At 38.8% G+C, this 19,604-nt stretch overlaps 1 protein-coding gene across 2 annotated transcripts in view; it reads left to right on the top strand.

Annotated features, from left to right (window-relative positions):
• Nucleotides 1-18,251, top strand: part of LOC106993567 (uncharacterized) — a 29,345-nt gene extending 11,094 nt beyond the window's left edge. Inside the window, exons 2-3 of one of the 2 annotated variants that reach the window (XR_013412120.1) lie at nt 11,740-11,927; nt 17,724-18,251. Coding sequence is in view for 1 of the 2 variants with exons in the window: in XM_077986768.1 (XP_077842894.1) it covers nt 11,714-11,893 (180 nt within the window). In the remaining variant the exon portion in view is untranslated. Of the gene's footprint in view, nt 1-11,713; nt 11,928-17,723 lie in introns of both variants that reach the window. The other variant, XM_077986768.1, reaches the window with a different exon arrangement.
• Nucleotides 18,252-19,604: the final 1,353 nt, after the last annotated feature.

Genomic DNA, 19,604 nt, shown 5'->3' with positions numbered 1-19,604 from the left:
CATAGACAAAAATTATGAATATTTGATGGTTTCCAAGTTGAAGTAGCTCCCGGTGAAGGGGGCAGTGGTGTGGGGAGGGGCAGGGAGCCCATCACAGACCTGCAGGGAACAAAAGGCTGATCAAAGTGAAGAGCGAGCCAGAAGTCTAGGCTCCACCACTGTCTTTCCAAAGCAGGTGTCTAGCTTGTTTGGAAACCTGGCTGACCGTCCAGCTCTTTTACTTTGGCATCACTCTCTCCCACTTTAACCCTCCCCCGCTGCAACTTTCCCCACCGGCTTACCACCAGGCGAGATGTTGAGTCAATGGAAAAACAACATTGGCCAACATTAAAGGGAGACTGTTTAGAAAAGGAAGGCCCTGCTGAGGTGCAGAGGAAGCCTGTGCATTAACACGGGCCACCTCTTATCTGGGGCAGCTGGGCCTGAGCTGCCTGTACTCATTCCCTGGCTTTGCCAAGGGGCCTTAGGGAGTGAGGGGCGGATTCTCACCCACGGGCATCACCAGAACTTTTAGAGACAAAAAGCAAGTGCTTTTTTTTTTTTTTTTTTTCTGTCTCCCAGGGACTTAACTGGAAAACCTTGACACATAAATACTGTTTTGCAAAAGGCACATTTCTCTAAGCCTCTGTCTCTGGACGCTTGTCACGTGGACCTGGCCCCTCTCATTTTTGGTGCTCTTGAGGACTCCCACACCTTGTAAGGACTGGCCATTTGGCCCTGAATGTGAATTACGGGGAAGGGCAAGCTAAAGTGGCCCAAAGGGAAAGAAGAAAAAGGCATGTGTGTAGGTTCACCCTGGCTCTAAATTGCTCACCGTTAAGTCTTGAGCCAGCTCCTGACGGAAAGATAAGGTAAATCCCTAATCAGTCAATAATTAACCATAGCTCCATTAATGATCCAGTCAGCCAAATCCTGCTGACACCTTTAGAACCCTGCTTTGGTGGGAAGGATTAGGCAGAATCTTTTGACAGAAAGGCCCATCTATTCAGACTGCCATAGACCCCACTCATGGGCCATCACAGAAGGAGTAAAGTTATGCCTGTGTCTGCCAGTAAAGTCCTTTCTGGGGTTAACTCTCTAGGATAACTTCTGGAAATTTCACTTTTGGAAATCTCAGTGTGTGTGTGTGTGTGTGTGTGTGTGTGTGTGTGTGTGTGTGTACAGAACAGCTTGGAGATCCAATCTGGTTCCAGGTTGGTTTAAATCAAATCCCAGATGTGCTCTGATTGTTGCTACATTATTCTTTTGAGAGGATCATATTTTCTCTCCCTTGCCTATGTTAGTTTGTAGTTTATTCCCAGTTTCTCTAAATATTCTGGTTCCTTGTTTCTCAATGTTAGTTCTTCTTCGATTTGTGATAAAAGGAGAAGTGCTTTTGAAATGATAAACAACCCCACATTCCTATCAAAGCATGAAAATTATTTTTGAATTTCAAATAAGTAGAAAATTAAAAGACTAATAAATATTTGATTTTGGTACTTCTGGTGGATCTTTTTTCTTTTCCTTTTCTTTCTTTTTTTTTTTTTTAACTTCTTACAGAAGCAAATGTTTACAAAGGTGGGCTTAGATCTTTTTTTTTTTAATTTTAAATTGTGGACTTTTGGTTTGCTTTGCTTTGTTGTTCTAGACAGCGTTTAGTATGTTACCAGATGCATGTAGTTATAGATATTATACCATTAGATGAAAAAAATCTGTATAATCAGTGTGGTTTAAGTGTTTCCTAAGGTCAAGTTGTAGGTCATGAACCTATGCCAACCAATGAACTTTGCTTCTAATTTTATGTTTAAATCACTTGAAAAATGCATTCTTTTAGAAAGAGAAATAGAGTACAAGAGTGTGGTATGATATGAATCCATCTCTATCCCAGGAATAAAGAACAAAGATTGTTTGGCTGTGGGGGTGCTCTTCCTGCATAAGGAAGATGGTTCATTCAGCTATACTTCTGTTGGTTCCACATTTCAGCCTCTGTAATCACCAACACACTATTGTTCTCCTCTCCTCATAGAACCCAGTAGTCTGGGTGTTCAATTAATCTTTGGCTGCTTCGGGGAGTTGCCAATGAGTGGAAATTCTGCCAATGATCTGTGACACCCTTTTCAACAAACATTAATTGAATGACATTTCTTTTTTCCCCAAATCATCCATCTGTCCTTTCTTATGCAACTTTTGAGTTTCAAAGGGTAGAAGGCAAGCTTTCTTTTGGTCACACATGTGGCCTGAGAAGACAGTCTATGTATCGAACACTATAATCTACTGTAGCCTTGTAAATAAATCTAAATATTCACCAGTCTGAACCAATATGCTAAATATAAAATGAATTTATTCAGCCTTCTTTTCCATTTGCCCATGAAAACATCTTGCTTTTGTGAAGGCCTTTGGAAAATGTAAGATCCATGGCTTCTGTATGCTTTTTAATGGTTTAGGGGTACAAATGGGAGTGGAAAAGTAAGGTGAAGGCAGTAAGAACATTTTCAAAATTCATAGGTTAAAAAATGTAAGATCCAGTTTTTTTTCATTTATATATAATTTTAAAAATTGTTTTAAAGTGCCAAAAAGTATCTCACTTATAATAGCATTGTTTAGTAAAGCAGAGAACATACATCAAGTTGTCTTTGAAATCCCGTTGCTTGGATATTAAAATGAAATTTTAAAAAATGGAACTGGTATCTATTTTTCAGTAGGTCAAAAGGCATTTATAATTACACTCATAATTTTTGAGTATCATGCTAATGAGGCTAGGAAAATGTAGACCTTAACATTGCCTTGTTTAGTTACATTCACTATGAAAAAAAATGTTGTTTACCCCTCGGGAATTTTCTTAAGGAAAAGAAAAATCAATCTCTATCAATGAGCAATATTTTTCTCCCCAAGGGATATTGATTTGAACATTGACTTCACAATGGGTGAGTTATTTTCCTCAGACTCCCTACTATGAATTGTTAGGTGACATGTCTTTTGTGAGCCAATAAACATGTTGTTTCTAGTGTAGTAATCTCATCTGGGAGACGACAATTTCTGTAGAGTGGTTGGTTTGTAGTATTTCACCTTTTGCATGTCTGCATTACATATTCTTGAGAAGCATATTTCAAGTTTAAAAAGCATTACCTTTCATATTCTCCTTGGGAGAAGAGTTGGCAGTGAACAGTTTATTTCCTATATGCTCCTCAACTGTATGCCCTCTAGGCTTGCGCATAGACCCATGACTCATGAATAGTCTTATAAATGTCTTCATGATTCCCTTTTCTCTCTTTATGCAATGGTATAATATTGGCATCTTTAATTTTGAAAATAAAACAAATATTCAATTTGCCAGATAAACCATTCTTTAAAGGAATGCTGTAATGGGTGGAGATAAGGGAAAGGATAAGGACTGTAGAATTCTTGTTAATGGGAGTGATCATACTCTATCTGTTGGATTCATGTATAATATGTTTTCTTCACCTGTAATTCCAGCACTTTGGGAGGCTGAGGTGGGTGGATCACTTGAGGCCAGGAGTTCGAGACCAGCCTGGCCAACATGGTAAAACCCTGTCTCTACTAAAAATACAAAAAAATTAGCCTGGCATGGTGGTGCACACCTATAGTCCCAGCTACTCAGGAGGCTGAAGCAGGAGAATCGCTTGAACTTGGGAGGCGGAGGTTGCAATGAGCTGAGATCATGCCACTGCACTCCAGCCTGGGCTATAGAGGGAGACTGTCTCAAAAAAAAAAAAAAAAAAAAAAAAAGAAAGTTTTCTTTATTAGTTTTCTTAAAGGGCACATTTAGAGTTTATATTAGATTGCTTTGAGCTGATTTCTTTATTCACTTATTCTTTGAAAAATATTAATTTACACTTCTACTAAGTGCCAAATAACTGTACTTAACACTGATGGTACCAAGACCCACCAGAGACACTAACAGTGCCAGGAAGAAATTAGGTAGGATGGCTATGGACACACATTGACACAAAATACTTTAGGAGTCCTGAGGCTTAGGTTCATGGTAATTTGGAGTATCAAGGAAGCCTTCAAGAAGGAGGTGAACATAAGCAAGTAATTAGTCACACTGGGAGCTTAGGAGAGGAGCAGAAGTGGGTTTATGTCCCTGTTGCAAGGTGAGAGAACTCTTAAGCAAGCCTCTGTACCTCTCTGAGCCTTAGTTTGGTTGTCTTGTCTGTACACGGGGGATAGTAACAATATCTGCCTTACAAGATTGTTGTGAAGATGAAATCAGAATGCATGGAAAGGCCTCAACACTGTGCCTGGCACAAAGCAGGCACTCAGGAAGTGTGCACTAGAAAGGTGGAATAAGGGTGACATGTTAGCTCAATCCCTAACATTTATTCAACAGATACTTTTTGGGCACCTGGCACATGTCATGTACTCATGCTGGGTCCTAGGCAGAAGACCAGTCATGAGTGTGAAGAGGGATAGAATGACAGGCAGCTCGTGCAAAGGCATGGAGGATATCTGTCCTATGTTTGGGGGGCCTGGGGTGGCCTCTTGCTGCTGGAATTCAGAAAACCAGGGTAGACCTGGTGGAGGTAGAGGTAGCAAAGTGTTGTCCTGCCACACTAGGAAGGGCCTTTTGTGGTAGTAATGGCCTTCAGGCAGTCAGGAAAGAGACAGTGAATCAGTTCATCTGTGGTTTCTCAGTTTCCTCTAACTTTTCCATGGGTGTGTATTGCCTTTTGGTAGCAGGCTGGCTAGGCTACATTCTCTTCAGGAACAAAGGCTGCTAACTTTTTGTGGTCACCACCCTCCCCACATTGCCTATTATAATCAGGTGCTTCTGGCTGATACTCAATAAATATAGTTAAGTTTTTCTACTTCTCTACATTCTGAAATATTCCAGCAGCTTCTCATGCCCAATTTCAGAATGCTCACATGAAAATACTTCCTTTTGTGCTTGTCAGAGAGATCATGAATTAAGAACTTGGGCATGTCACTGCTTAAAACTCTCCATATTGCTCTTAGAATAAGTCTACAATTTTGAACATGTCCTCCAAGATTTTGGATAATCTGGCTCTTGTCCATGGCTTCTGCCTCATCTCTTGACTCCCCCTTTCCTCAGCATGATTCCATATCTCTGGTCTTTTCCCCTTTATTTCAACCCCACAAGTACCATTAGACATGCTGGTGTCTCTCCTTGAAAGGCCTCCTAACCCCCTCTCCAGACATGCTCTTCCTCATTGTTCAGGGTCCAACTTAAAAGTCATTTGTTCAAGAAAGACCTCCCTCATTTCCTAGGTTAGAAACCCTAATTATGCATGCTCATAACTATAGTTTTCTTTTATTCTGCTTTTCCTAATGGAAATGAATAGTCTTTTTGGACATAAGCCTTATTTATTCAACAGCATTCTTTGAGCTCTTAATGCGGCCTAAATGTTGGGTACACCACACAGGAAGACAGTCAAAGTGCCTGCTTCTTGGAGCTAGTATTTTAGTAAGTGATGCAATGAACAAAAAACAAATACAGATATGATATGATGTCAGGTAGTGAAAATACTTTGGAGAAAAGCCAAGCTGGGTAAGGGCACAGAGAGGACTGAAGATGAGTTGAGGATGTTAAGAGAGAAGGTTGTTCTGTGTAGAATTCCCATTATCTAGCATGGTGTCCTATATCTAGAAAGTGCCTGACAAATATTTGCTGAATGAGAATCACATTGGTGCAAGTAGACCTGAAGGAGTAACAGAGCTGTGAATAGGGCTAAATGGGTTATATAATTGTGCTTCTTTCTCCCCAAGTTCCTTAATTACATCTGAGAAAATATAATCTGTGCATTAATTCTGTATTCAATATGAATTATCCACCTCGATTCTCTGCTAAAGTTGATTACATTCACACCTGTCCAGTGGTAATATTGCATATTTTCTTAATTGCCACGGGTGAAATCACAACTGGTTGGTGAATGAAATATTTATGCTTTGAAGAATTGGTGTTCTAATTCCTTTCTATTTATACTGATGATCAATTATTTCTCAGTGAGGAGGAGGCGAATTTTTTCTGTGATCTATGTGCTTCTAAATGACTAATGAAGTCAATCTGGGCCTGGCAGATTTTGCCACCACTTGGACAGACGTAGCACTCGTGGACGTTGTGTTACTTCTCAGCTTGCTGGTTCCCTGTTCCCTTTGCAATGATCTCATTATTGGCATTTTGTTTTCAAAGTGTTATCATTCCCATTTTGCATTATGCCTCTGTGTGCTGTGTGTGGAGTAGTCTTTTTTTATTTTTTCAGATGGAGTCTTGTCTTGCTCTGTCACCCAGGCTGGAGTGCAGTGGCGTGATCTTGGCTCACTGAAACCTCCGCCTCCCGGGTTCAAGCGATTCTCCTACCTCAGCCTCCAGAGTAGCTTAAGTCACTGCCTGCCACTGTTCTTTCAACCAAGTTTATTTTCTTCAAGAATATTCTGAAGATTACATGTCCTTGATTAGCAAATTTATTTTGTTTTAATTTTGGTGAAATTGGGAGAGGGGGGACTTATGCTTTCATGAACATCTTCTTTAGTTCAATAAAAAACTGGACTTGGGGCCAATTGGAATGGGAATCAAGCCAAACAGTGTTCATTTTCTAAATTTTGTTAAAAAACTGAACAGCATGAGGGAAACAAGGGACAAGAATGGTTCCTTTCCTCTTCTCCGGACCCTAGCACCCCTCTATGTGCTGTTACCTGGTCCCGCTTCTTCGATGAGATAGTGTCTTTCCCTAGCCCAGAGACCTTTTCTGGTTCGGCGCTTCTATAGCTATCAGTCCATTGCTCTGTTGTATCACTGTTTGGACAAAAAATGCCAATCACGTCCATATTCTTAAGTTAATTTTCATTCTTATCCACGCTACTTGGGGCTGTCCCACCTCTCTTTCTGTGAATCTCTTTATCTCCGTGACCAGATCCCAAATTCAACTCCCCAGTAGAAAATCACATATTTTGTATCCGCCATTAACCAGCTGCCTTAGCCACCCCTTGCCCTTGCAATGAGGTCTTCATGTTGCTACTCATGGGATAGGTTAAGAAAAATAGTGAAAAGAACTGGAATCTATCTCCATCATGGTGTTGTTTCTTTTAATGTTAGCAGTTTGTAAATATATATATGACTTATCAGCTGCTCCTCCTTTACTCAAAGTATAAGCCCTATAAAATTTGGGAAATGTGTTTTGTTGACCAAAGTATGCTTGATGCTGTCCAGAGTAAACATGCTGAATGAATCTCTATGGAATATAGGAGTGAATGTAGAGGAAGAGGAACTTATTTAGGAAGGATTTTCACTTGCTCTAAAGAAGTGAAATGAGAGCAAACTTTGGTGGGTTTTGTCTAACTGTGGGCAAATTGGTATGGACTGAGAAATTCAATTAACTGTATCCATCAATTTTTGTCTTTGGGGAAGAGTCATGAGACTAAGACCCAGAATTCTTGGTCCCACCCCTTTTGTGGCATTAAAAAAAGCCCAAACTTGGCATATTATACTAACCAGATTTTTTTCTTTGTCTCAAAAAGGCTCAGCTGAACACTAGATTCTTCACCCAGTGCAACAATCAAAAACTCAGAAAACCTCAGCTGCCTCAGATGATGTCACAAAACCTTTAAGAATGCTCACTGCTGAGTTGGGCACAGGTCCAGCAAACACAATTCTTTCTGCCAGTTATTCAGGGTCTTTGACAGATTAGGTGGTCTTTTTTATTCTTCTTCATCTTCTTTTTTTTTTCCATCCTCTTAAAAGGCAGTTCAGTTTACCTCTAAGCAAGACATTAGCTCTGGCTACCCCAAATAACATTTTAATTGAAGTCTCAGTCCAAACAAATGCCCAGCCTCTTTATTAACCCCAACAGTGTAATTTTTCAACCTAAGGCTGATTCAGGGGGAAACTGTCTCACTTAAACTGCCATGCAATGGAACATGGCAGTTTTCCTCAATCAGTCTCTTTTCTGACCTTAATTTGAACCTTAATCTCTTTTAACCATGTTCTCTTTATTAGCTGCTCATAGCCGTGGCACAATACTAATTTTCCTGTTTTTAGACTATCAGTTTACAAAGGTATTTCACTCCTCCTTCTACCGCCAAATGTAACCATTAAGGTTTTATGAACATTTCTGAGAGAGAAAAGTTAATACTTATTCTTGCTTTTTGTTGTTGTTGTTGTTCTTGTTTTGGTTTAGTAATTTAAATAGCTGCTTTGCAAAATGTTCTGTAGAGTTTTAGATGGTTTATTCCTGAGGTATATAAGATTTATGTACCAAAACCCCTATATATTTAATTGTCATAAAAACCTAAAGAATCATTTAAGATGATTACAAAGGATTTTTTTTAATCAACAGACAGACCCACACCTATAAAATAAAGTAGAAAACTAAGGGCATTATCTGAATAATTCAGGCGAAAATAATGTATTTTCATTAGAAACCTCATCTTTTAGGAGAGGCCTGTATTATCCAAATAATTGCCTCAATTTCTCTTCTTAATTTTTATACTTAAATAAAAACTGAGTAAAGACAGGAAAAAATATTTTTTTTCTTAATTATACCTTCTCATTTTTCACATTGGTCAAATGATCCAAAGTGAAAAGAAAAAAAGCACCCTTTTCAATAACAATGAAAAAAAAGTGTTTCTTTATTTGGAATCTACCTTAATACAGCAAAACTATGTAAGTAGAAAAATAGTGCTTATGATCATGTGCTCAATTAAATTTATAATAGGTTTTTGTACTTTTTGGCATTAGCCTGAAAGCATATTGGTTATTATTCTTTATAATCTAATTGGGGGCTTTGTATCTAGTTACCCCTCCATTCTCTGCTTAATACAATAGTTTGTTGATTGCAAAAATTACATTTCTGTGACTTTAAGGTCCTAGAACTAGGATTGTCACTGAAAGTTGGAGATTCAGCTCGGTGTTTGGGGCAGGGACCATGTGCCCCCTCTGTGTGAGGAGGTAGGCAGCTGGGAACAATTGTCTGTTCCCTGCGGTGTTCAGTGGCATTAGCAGCATGTTGGCATGGTAAACTTTGCCTTCCTTTCACTGGCTCAAACAATTAGTGGGATTGAATCAGAGTTCTCCTGGATCATAGTTTATTATATGTTATTAAATTCCATTATTCAAGAAGTTGCTGCTATGATGATAAAAACTTCTCAGCATCTCCCACAAAACCTCCATCTCCTTTCCCATGTGTTTTCTTTTCAGTTTATCATTTGCTTCTCTGATAGACAAGGTGTCTTTTTATTTCCTGTTGGTACTTATTTAAAGAGCTAAGAGCTAATTTGAAAATACATCTTTCAAAGGACAACAAAAATGAGATGTGAAAAAAATGGATGAAGATTCTTAATTAGTCCATTATTTGACACGCACGATTTAACATGGTATGCTTAGCATTGTGCATTCCCCAAAAGAACAAGGCTCTTTTTTTATCCCAAACTTTAACTCCCTCTCATTCATTATATCCCTTCTTGTCACTTTCCATTAGCTGATCATGACATCCTTTGCTGGAAGGGCGAGCAAGCAGATTACTTCCAAACTGGTGTAAGTGACACTCAAAAGACTGGCCTAAAGGAGCTTCTGTGATAGCAGCAAGCTCCTCGGGCCCTGGAGTTGGAGAATGTCACTTCAATAATATAATATATTGGAGTCCATTGTCACATCATTTCTGCAGCAACTTGGCAACCATCCAGGAGTGGCAGGAATGGGTCTTCTGCTGCAACTCATGGGTGATAGTATCTAATGTTATTACTGTTGCTGATAACAACAACAACAACAACAACAACAACAACAACAACAACAATTTATATTGCCAGTCCAATCCTCCTAGCATCTTGCATTTTACGGATGAGGAAACTGAGGATCAAAGAGGTGAAATAAATTGTCCATGGTCACACAGCTGATAAGCAACAGAGCTAAGGGTTTCAGTGAGGTCCGGTGGATTCCAAACTCACATCTGTTCCTATTAGAGCAGCATGCTGACTTCTGGAAGACTTCGGCACATCTCCCTAAATCTGAAAGGGAAAGAAATGATCAAAAGACTAGTCGTTTTGATGCAAGTGTCACCAGGCAATTCTAAATGTGGCAGAAGATGATGGAATGAGACAGTCACGATCACATACACATAGATAGATTGTGCTGACTAAGAAAAGAAGTGGAGAATCTGATGCTCTGATCAGATCAGTCCTGGAGAAATGAACCGTTCCTCATTCTGGCCCCCCACAATCCCTCCCCTACTCCCAATTGTCTGACCTGGGGAACAGATCCTCGGCCTTGGAATGGCATTGACTAGGAAAGAGACAGCAGCAGACTCTGTTCTGAACAGCACCAGCACTAATCCTAGGTACTATTCAGATCCTGACACCAACCTCTCGCCTTATATGGTTTTCTGCTCCTAAGAAAACCAAGTTTTCTTCACTCATGAAGTTTCTGTTTCTTTTTTCCATTAAGCAAGTTTAGTTTCCCAGTAACCTTTGAAAAGTTCTGATTATAAAATAGGGAATATGGAAATACAGAGTAATACATTGGATAAAATAAAAGTCACCTGTTATTCTATCACCAGGAGAAAGCAGCCTATGGTGTATATCTTTCTAGTCTTGGGTTCTACATACATATGCTGGGCAGTAAAATGTGGTGGTTATAGGGATAAACTCTGAAATCAGACTATCTGTATTTAAATCTAAACACCTCCTCTAGCAGTATGACCTAACCTCTCTGGCCTCCAGTTTTCTCATATGCACTGTACTTTCCTCCTATAATTGTTGTGACACTCAATGATCTAATGGATGTAAAGTAGCTAGGCCATGGGAATCCCTTATTGCACGTTAGCTACTGTTCCTTGTGTTTTGGTCCAGTGTTCTTGTCTGGATCGCTATTTCTGACTGTGCCCCAGCCTCCTTGATTCGAAGACCATGGATAACTTCATCCTCAGTGGTGATTCTGTTCCTTCTCAGTGCATTTGGTTTGATCAGCCCTCCCCTGACACTGCATCAGTGACTTTTCAGGTCTCAGTTCCTACCCATTTAAATGTAACTCTTAATGAAGCATTGACAGCATCTTACCTTATTTTTGTTCCTGTCTGCTGGACATATTTCTGCCTGGATGCCCTGCTTACTCAGCCTGGCACTAAGGCAAAACCTAAGCAGCCCTTCTTGTTCTCATCTGTCTTGAGCTCCTTGAGGTTAGTGCAGATGGAGGCAAGATCAGGCGTTTGTGATCGCAGAGACACCAGCAGTATCAACCCCCGATCTTGGGCCTCTGGAATGTCAGTGACAAACTAGGTTCCAAGTTTATATAGGCAACATAAAGGCAAGTTTATTTGTTTAAACCATTTTAAACGTGAAAAAGAAGGTAATTATGAAGGATATTTCTTTATTATTTTCTTTAAAAATCCTCTGTTGGTAAGCTTATCTCTCAGAGACCTTTTCACCACTTAGTAAAAAATATCTGTCTATCTATCTATCTATCTGTCATCTGTCTATCTATCTACATATGTATCTAATTTTTTAAAATGGGGAACTATGTGTGATAGGTGATTGGATGTCAGCAACAGTAATCGGGGTTGGGGGGCAGGGTGAATTACATTTAATGAAGCTGGAAGTTCACATGGACCTTTCAGACTTAAAAAAAAAAATGTTGATTTTACATGCCAAAGTCTTGAAAGGGGCTTGACGGCTCACGGCTTTAGTGTGTTTTTCCAGATGGCAGATGCCATTTTGTGTTTTGCATAAACTGACTAAATTTGCTTGCTCTTTGTACTTATTTCAGAGAGAACCATTCTCTGCTTTCAATAGGACAGAAGAGCTCCTTGGCACTGCATGCCTCCGGGTCTGGTTGAGAGAGGAATTGTTAGGAGACTGTTCTGAGGATACGCAGACATCATCCAAAGCTTCCTACATTCAGATGAGGACAGAGGTTGGGCCAGAGCATGGCATGCTTGTTACCTAAGGACGGTTCTGACCATGTGAGCAAATCACAGAAGGTAAGCCATGCTGAAGAACTTACAATAGTTATATTTCCAGTTTGTCCATTTTTATCTCCATGGGGGACAAATAGGTTCATGATGCTCTTATTTCAATTACTTTATGGCTAGTTGTGTGATCCTGTAACTTAATTTCTCTGTGCCTCAATTTTACCTGATAAAAAGAGAAAGATAATAGGACTTAGCTCTTAGGGTCATTGTTGATCTTTTCAAAAAACCAGCTCCTGGATTCATTGATTTTTTGGAGGGTTTTTTGTGTCTCTATCTCCTTCAGTTCTGCTCTGATCTTAGTTATTTCTTGCCTTCTGCTAGCTTTTGAATGTGTTTGCTCTTGCTTCTCTAGTTCTTTTAATTGTGATGTTAGGGTGTCAATGCTAGATCTTTCCAGCTTTCTCTTGTGGGCATTTAGTGCTATAAATTTCCCTCTACACACTGCTTTAAATGTATCCCAGAGATTCTAGTATGTTGTATCTTTGTTCTCATTGGTTTCAAAGAACATCTTTATTTCTGCCTTCGTTTCGTTATGTACCCAGTAGTCATTCAGGAGCAGGTTGTTCCGTTTCCATGTAGTTGAGCGGTTTTGATTGATTTTCTTAGTCCTGAGTTCTAGTTTGATTGCACTGTGATCTGAGAGACAGTTTGTTATAATTTCTGTTCTTTTACATTTGCTGAGGAGTGCTTTACTTCCAACTATGTGGTCAATTTTGGAATAACCTGGAATTTCATATCCAGCCAAACTAAGTTTCATAAGTGAAGGAGAAATAAAATCCTTTACAGACAAGCAAATGCTTAGAGATTTTGTCACCACCAGGCCTGCCCTACAAGAGACCCTGAAGGAAGCACTAAACATGGAAAGGAACAACCGGTACCAGCCATTGCAAAAACATGCCAAAATGTAAAGACCATCGATGCTAGGAAAAAACTGCATCAACTAACAAGCAAAATAACCAGTTAATATCACAATGACAGGATCAAGTTCACACATAACAATATTAACCTTAAATGTAAATGGACTAAATGGTCCAATTAAAAGACTCATACTGGAAAATTGGATAAAGAGTCAAGACCCATCAGTTTGCTGTATTCAGGAGACCCATCTCACATGCAGAGACACACATAGGCTCAAAATAAAGGGATGGAGGAAGGTCTACCAAGCAAATGGAGAACAAAAAAAAGCAGGGGTTGCAATCCTAGTCTCTGATAAAACAGACTTTCAACCATGGAAGATCAAAAGAGACAAAGAAGGCCATTACATAATGGTAAAGGGATCAATTCAACAGGAAGAGCTAACTATCTTAAATATATATTCACTTTATGAGCACCCAGATTCATAAAGCAAGTCCTTAGAGGCTTACAAAGAGACTTAGACTCCCATACAGTGATAATGGGAGACTTCAACTCCCCACTGTCAACATTAGACAGATCAACGAGACGGATAGTTAACAAGGATATCCAGGAATTGAACTCAGCTCTGCACCAAGCAGACCTAATAGACATCTACAGAACTCTCCATCCCAAATCAACAGAATATACATTCTTCTCAGCACCACATCGCTCTTAGGGTCATTGTGAGGATTCCATGAATTAGTCCAGTCGAAGGCTTTAGAATAGTGCCTGACATACAATAAGTGCTCAAGAAATGTTGGTGGTAATTATTATTGCTATGATTCATTTCCACAAGAATTTGCAATTTTTTCTTCTTTTCTGCTGATTGACTTTGTCCAACTCCCATCATAATTATGCAAACTCTTTGAGTCATTTTTATGGAAATAGACTGGAAATGGAGTGGTTAAGTTATAGGCTTTCTAGTCAAATAGAGTCAAGTTGAAGTTCCCAAGGCAGTATTTAAGAGCCATATCTTCTTGACTTACTTTCTCCAAGCCTCAGTTTCTTAATCTACAAAATAAGAAGGATGAAAAATCATTCTACTATAAAAACATATGCACACGTATGTTTATTGCGGCACTATTCACAATGGCAAAGACTTGGAACCAACTCAAATGCCCATAATGATAACCTGGATAAAGAAAATGTGGCACATATACACCATGGAATACTATGCAGCCATAAAAGGATGAGTTCATGTCCTTTGCAGGGATATAGATGAAGCTGGAAACCATCATTCTCAGCAAACTAACACAAGAACAGTAAACCAAACACCGCATGTTCTCACTCATAAGTGGGAGGTGAACAATGAGAACACATGGACACAGAGAGGGGAACATCACACACCAGGGCCTGTCAGGTGGTGGGGAGTGGGGGGCGATAGCATTAGGAGAAACACCTAATGTAGATGAGAGGTTGATGGGTGCAGCAAACCACCTGGCACGTGTATACCTATGTAACAAACCTGCACATTCTGCACATGTATCTCAGAACTTAAAGTATAATAAAATAATTTTTACAAAGGATGATAATAATAGTTGCCTCTTAACACTTTAAGAGTATTAAATGGGACAATACTTGCACAATATCTGACAAGCATATAAAGATTATAAAAAATATTATGTATTGGTATTATTTTTGCTGCCCCAAATATACAAAACAGTGCTCGTATTCTCAAAAGTGCTTCTAGAAGCTTGTCAAGTTTCCAGGGCTCTAATGTCATGTCAATATTCCACCAGAAAAGAGGAAAAAATCCACAGAAATAGAAAGGTGCTGGATGCTGTGACTTTACTAGGACCCTTTGCCAAATAATGAAGTGAAATTGAGAGGACTGAGTCTTGCTCAACATAGATTTAATTCAAGTTAGAAAACTCAAATTTCTTTTTAAAAATTGAAATCGTATATTTTTAAGATGTGCAGTGTGAGGTTTTGATATACATATACATAGTGAGTTGATTTTAAAATCAAGATAATTAATATATGCATGTCTTCACATAGTTACCTTTTTTGTGGGTAGTGAGAACACTTAAGATCTACCCTCTTAGCAAATTTCAAGTATACAATACAGTATTATAAACTACAGTCCCCATGTTATACATTAGGTCTCTAGAACTTTTTCATCCTGCATAACTGAAACTTTGTATCTTTTGACCAACATCTCTCCATTTCCCTTACCCCTTTGTCCCCAAGAACTGCTACTCTACTCTGCCTCTATCAATTCAACTCTTTTAGATTCCCCATGTAAGTGAGATCATCTAATATTTTTCCTTCTGTGCTTGACTTATTTCATTTAACATAATGTTCTCCAAGTTCATCTTTGTTGTCACAAATGACAGGATTTCCTTCCTCTTAAAGGCTAAATAGTATTCCAATATATACATACATATATACGCATGTATGTATACATACATATGCATATATACAAATATGTATATATGTGCATATATATGTATGTGTATATATGTGTAAATATTACACAATTTATTTATCTGTCAATAGGCAATTAGGTTTTTTCTATATCCTGGTTATTGTGAATAATGCTGTCATGAACATGGGAGTGTAGGTATCTCTTTGAGATGCTGATTTTATTTTCTTGGATATATACCAGTAGGGGAATTGCTGGATTATATTGAAGGTTTATTTTTAATTCTTTGAAGAACCTCCATTTTGGAAAACTCAAATTTCTGAGCAGACTGATCCTGGACTCAACGTGGGGAATACTTTGAAAGGTTAGGAACTAAAGCCTTATTCTTCTGTCCTAAACCAAAAAGTAAAGTGTAGGATGAGGTAGCTTGTAGGGAAGAAATAGTTATTTGTGCTGGTTGCTTCTTATGGGGGATGTGGTATTTGCATATGGTAAAATACTCAAATCTCACATTTAAAAAATGTGTATTTCTTTCCCCAAACTAAAAATGGATAGGAGTTACATCTGTAAATGAAAAAAAACTGTCTAAATATTATAATTGTGTTGTTAAAGAGTTGAAAATGATTTCAATCACATTTGCCATTCTCATCCAGCAGTAACGAGTGGTCCCTATTAATAATTGAATAAAGAGAAAATAACTCAACACTGGAAACTTTTACCCCAAAGCCAGCATGAAACCTGAAAAACTGAAGAACTTGGATCATGGAAGCATAAAAAACATCAACAGTCTTGCAAATATCTTATTTGCCATGTAGATTTGTTTTGACATCTCCCTTCCAATGCCTATCACTCCTAACAGTCAGAATCAGATGGTATTTGAGTTGCAGGAAAAAGTACTAAAGTAACTTCCTCCCACAAGATGACAGCCCCATCTTTTTCTCTCGACCTCATGCTTAGAAATTACTCAGAGTAGAGAGTAGGACGCTATGGTTAATTATTATTAGCAGTAAAATAAAAGAGAAAAGCAAGCAAGATCAAATAAGAGATGAAAGGGAAAGTGCATGTCAAAAGAAAAAGAAAGAGAAGTTGGAAAGAACAGGAGGAAGCTGTATTATTAAAGTGGGGAAAATAAATTACATGGCAGCAAAAAAGAAACAAAAAGAAAACTTCAGAGACCAATGCAGAAATGGCTAGCTGACCAATGAAGATTTATCCTCCTCTCTTTCCACAGTGTAGAGTTCCTTCTAGGAAGCAATTGCTCAGCCAGAGAGACAATCTCTCTCTCTCAGTCTCTCTCTCTCTCTCTCTCTCTCTCTCTCTCTCTCTCTCCTTTCCCTCTCTTCATCTTCTGGCTGGATAATGCCAGGATAACCCTGATGCCAGAAGATGTAGAACCATAACATGAAAGAAATCTGGATCCCTGAATCCCTTTTCAGAGGAATATCCAGATTAGACTTTTTGTGAGTAAGAAATAAACTTTTAGATGTTAAGCCATTGAGCTTTTGGGGATTGTTTGTTATGGCAGTGAGCATTACTTTCCCTGACTAATACAGAAGTTGATATCAAAAGGGAGCTCTAGAAGTAGATGCTTGTCCTTTTATCTTTGCTCAAAAACCAATTAATTATTTCCTGGTAGCCTCTTATTGTTTTATTGTGTTCCCAAAAGCAGTCAATAGCAACCAACACATGTTATTTTTCACCTACAAGCTCAAGAGTCATGTGGTCTTTCAGGTTACCAAACGCAAAAATGTTGCCAAGTGTTTTTCCACTCCATGATATGGATCTCCAGCCATCCAGCCTATTACATCTGTTTCTAGAAACACTACTAGACTATGAAGTCTATGCCACATATTTTAGAATTTTGTTACAGGACACAACATTTAGTATCAAATATAACCATCAGATTTAATTTAAAAAAAATAGAAGCCTGATAAGATGCAATGTGTTCATCATACCATTTCCTCCCTCTGGGCACAGAGGAAGACCATAGTCTCACCCTTCTTCACAATTTAATTGGGGCCTTGAGACAGTTCTTTTTTTTTTTTTTTGTAATGGAATGTGAGTAGAAGTACTGTGTCACCTTTATTCTAGGATGCCTTCTCTATGTACTGTCTTCCTCTTCCACAGAGATCTTAGGTACAAGATGGGAAACCAATCAGCCTATGTCCCGAACAAAGAATAACCTTATCTTGTTATTCTGTTCAGAGTTGGGAGGGTGTTTATGACTGAAATATATCTATCCCATTCTGACTAATATTCTCTAAGTATTTTAGTCCTTTAAGAAGGAATACAACATATGGAATTAGAGGTTTTATGAAATCACTGGGAGGGCTGGGAGTGAAGGTCAACCTCCAGGAAATATGAAGTGTTGGAATCCTTGGGAAGCCAAGTTGCCACCAATGGTCTTAGCTGCCTACAGCACTGAAGTGGATGATTCTCAGAAGATTGCTCAGAAGCTGACACATAGCCCCATGTCTGCTATCTGCAACGCGTAACAAACCTGCTTGTAGCTACTGAAAAATGTCTTTTTCTCTTCCATTTTCTAGTGATTGCAAGAGCACCTCTCAATGGAAGATTATACCAAGAACTCCATGGGCAAGAGAGCCTGGGAAATGTAGTTTCCAGGCTTTCAGTCCTTGTGATATGGGAGGAGCTTAGGGTCAGAGACGGTACTTACTGAGTCTCAGCAACAACAACAAAAAATGTCTGGCACACGTGGTCCTTATCCTTCTTATGGGAAATTCAGGAGTCATACTTCCATAACCCATCACTCTGGAAAGCTCCTTGAGGACAGATCTTACAATTCTCCATTCTCAGTGCCAGACAATACCAGACAATAAATCATTTTGAATTGATTTGAATAAAATGGCAATAGAGTCAATAGGAAATAAGATTTTCCCATGTGTTGAAGCTAGATTTCAAGAACTTTGTCCATCAAATCTGATAATTCTTCTTAATGACTGCCCTAAATTCTGTTTAAGCCATTTTGCCCCCTAGCCTGCTCAGAGTGACCATGAAGGGCTGCTTGCCCAACAGGTGACCCTGAGCTTCCTCTGGATCCTGTTTGTACAGACAAATAAAAAAAATTTGATGATGGTTGGTTTATTGGATCCATGGAGACTGTCAATCATATCTTTTTTGTTGTAAACTGCATTGTGAAGTTGATTGTGTAGAGTTAGTCAAAGCACTTCTATATTTTATTCCATGTGCCATCTGCCAATGCCTACAAACCTGCCTGTGGCTACTGAAAAATGTCTTTTCCTCTTCCATCTTCCAGTGATTGCAAGAGCACCTCTTTTGAACACATTTGGGCTCTGACAAAATTGGAATCTCTTTGGGAATGGGGAGTTTGTGTATCCATGTTGGGGCAGGGTGGGGAGTATTCTGTAACTGAGAAGGAGGTAGGGTGGGTTTGTGCACTGAAAAGGACTTATTCTGCCATAAGAAATGGATACTCAGAAAAGAGAGGACCAGACCCTGATGTGGTTTCATCTGAAAAGGCACAAAGTTAAAACACCAAGGAAGATTAAATACATCCTCTTGATGTTTATTTTCCTCACCAAAAAACAAAAAAGAAAAAAGAAAAGCAATTGTGCCTGTGGTAAGAATGATGGTAGAGTGACTCAGACTTATTTGCAATCATCGAAACAATGAAAGATGTGGATCAGGTCATTAACTGATCTCTTATCATTATGAAATGGTGACCATACCCAGCTGAAGAGCTCTGTGTGCATAATGGCACAATTATGGGGGATGTGATGAGGTAAGAGCTGCTAGTGTTCAACATTTAGCCTCTTGTTTCCATTCCCACCCACCGTGATCTCTGGCTATATTTAGTTGCTTTACACAGTATTACCTAGCCCAAAGTCTCTTCCACAAAATTAAAGGAAGAGAGAGAAGAGTGAGAGTCTTCATAGAAAGATCAGGCTCCCCAAAGTCTGTTTTCCCTGGTTCCCCATGTTCCTTCTTGGTTAATATGTTTTCTTCTCCTTTGTACCTAGGATCATGGCTGAAATGCAATCGTGAGTTTACTTTGTGGAAAGGGAAGTAGGGCACTGAGCAATCATCTAATGAATACGGTCAAGATGGTTAGTGAATTTGGAAAATTCCACTCTCAAAAAAATTACTTTCTCTGTTCTGTAGCAGATTTCCTCTTGGCCTTAATTACCCACAGAGTTGTCCAATTTTCTGATAGTCTTGACTGTTGTTGACATCACCTAAATAATTTATTTAATGGATTTCACTGGGTTCTTTTGGGAACCCTTTATTCTAAGTGGCTTTCTTTTATCAATCCATTTACTTATTCAATAAACATTTAACACTGTTTCAGTTATCTATAGCTGTGTAATAAGCTACCCTAAATCTAGTGACTTAATGAAACAATTTATTACTATCGCTCATGGTTCTTGGGACTGATAGACTCCTGT

Source organism: Macaca mulatta, chromosome 1 (genome assembly GCF_049350105.2).
Source record: "Macaca mulatta isolate MMU2019108-1 chromosome 1, T2T-MMU8v2.0, whole genome shotgun sequence".
In the NCBI taxonomy this organism is placed as follows: Eukaryota; Metazoa; Chordata; class Mammalia; order Primates; family Cercopithecidae; genus Macaca; species Macaca mulatta.
Note: the sequence above shows the minus strand (reverse complement) of the source record. Positions and strands in the feature narration are given on the sequence as shown.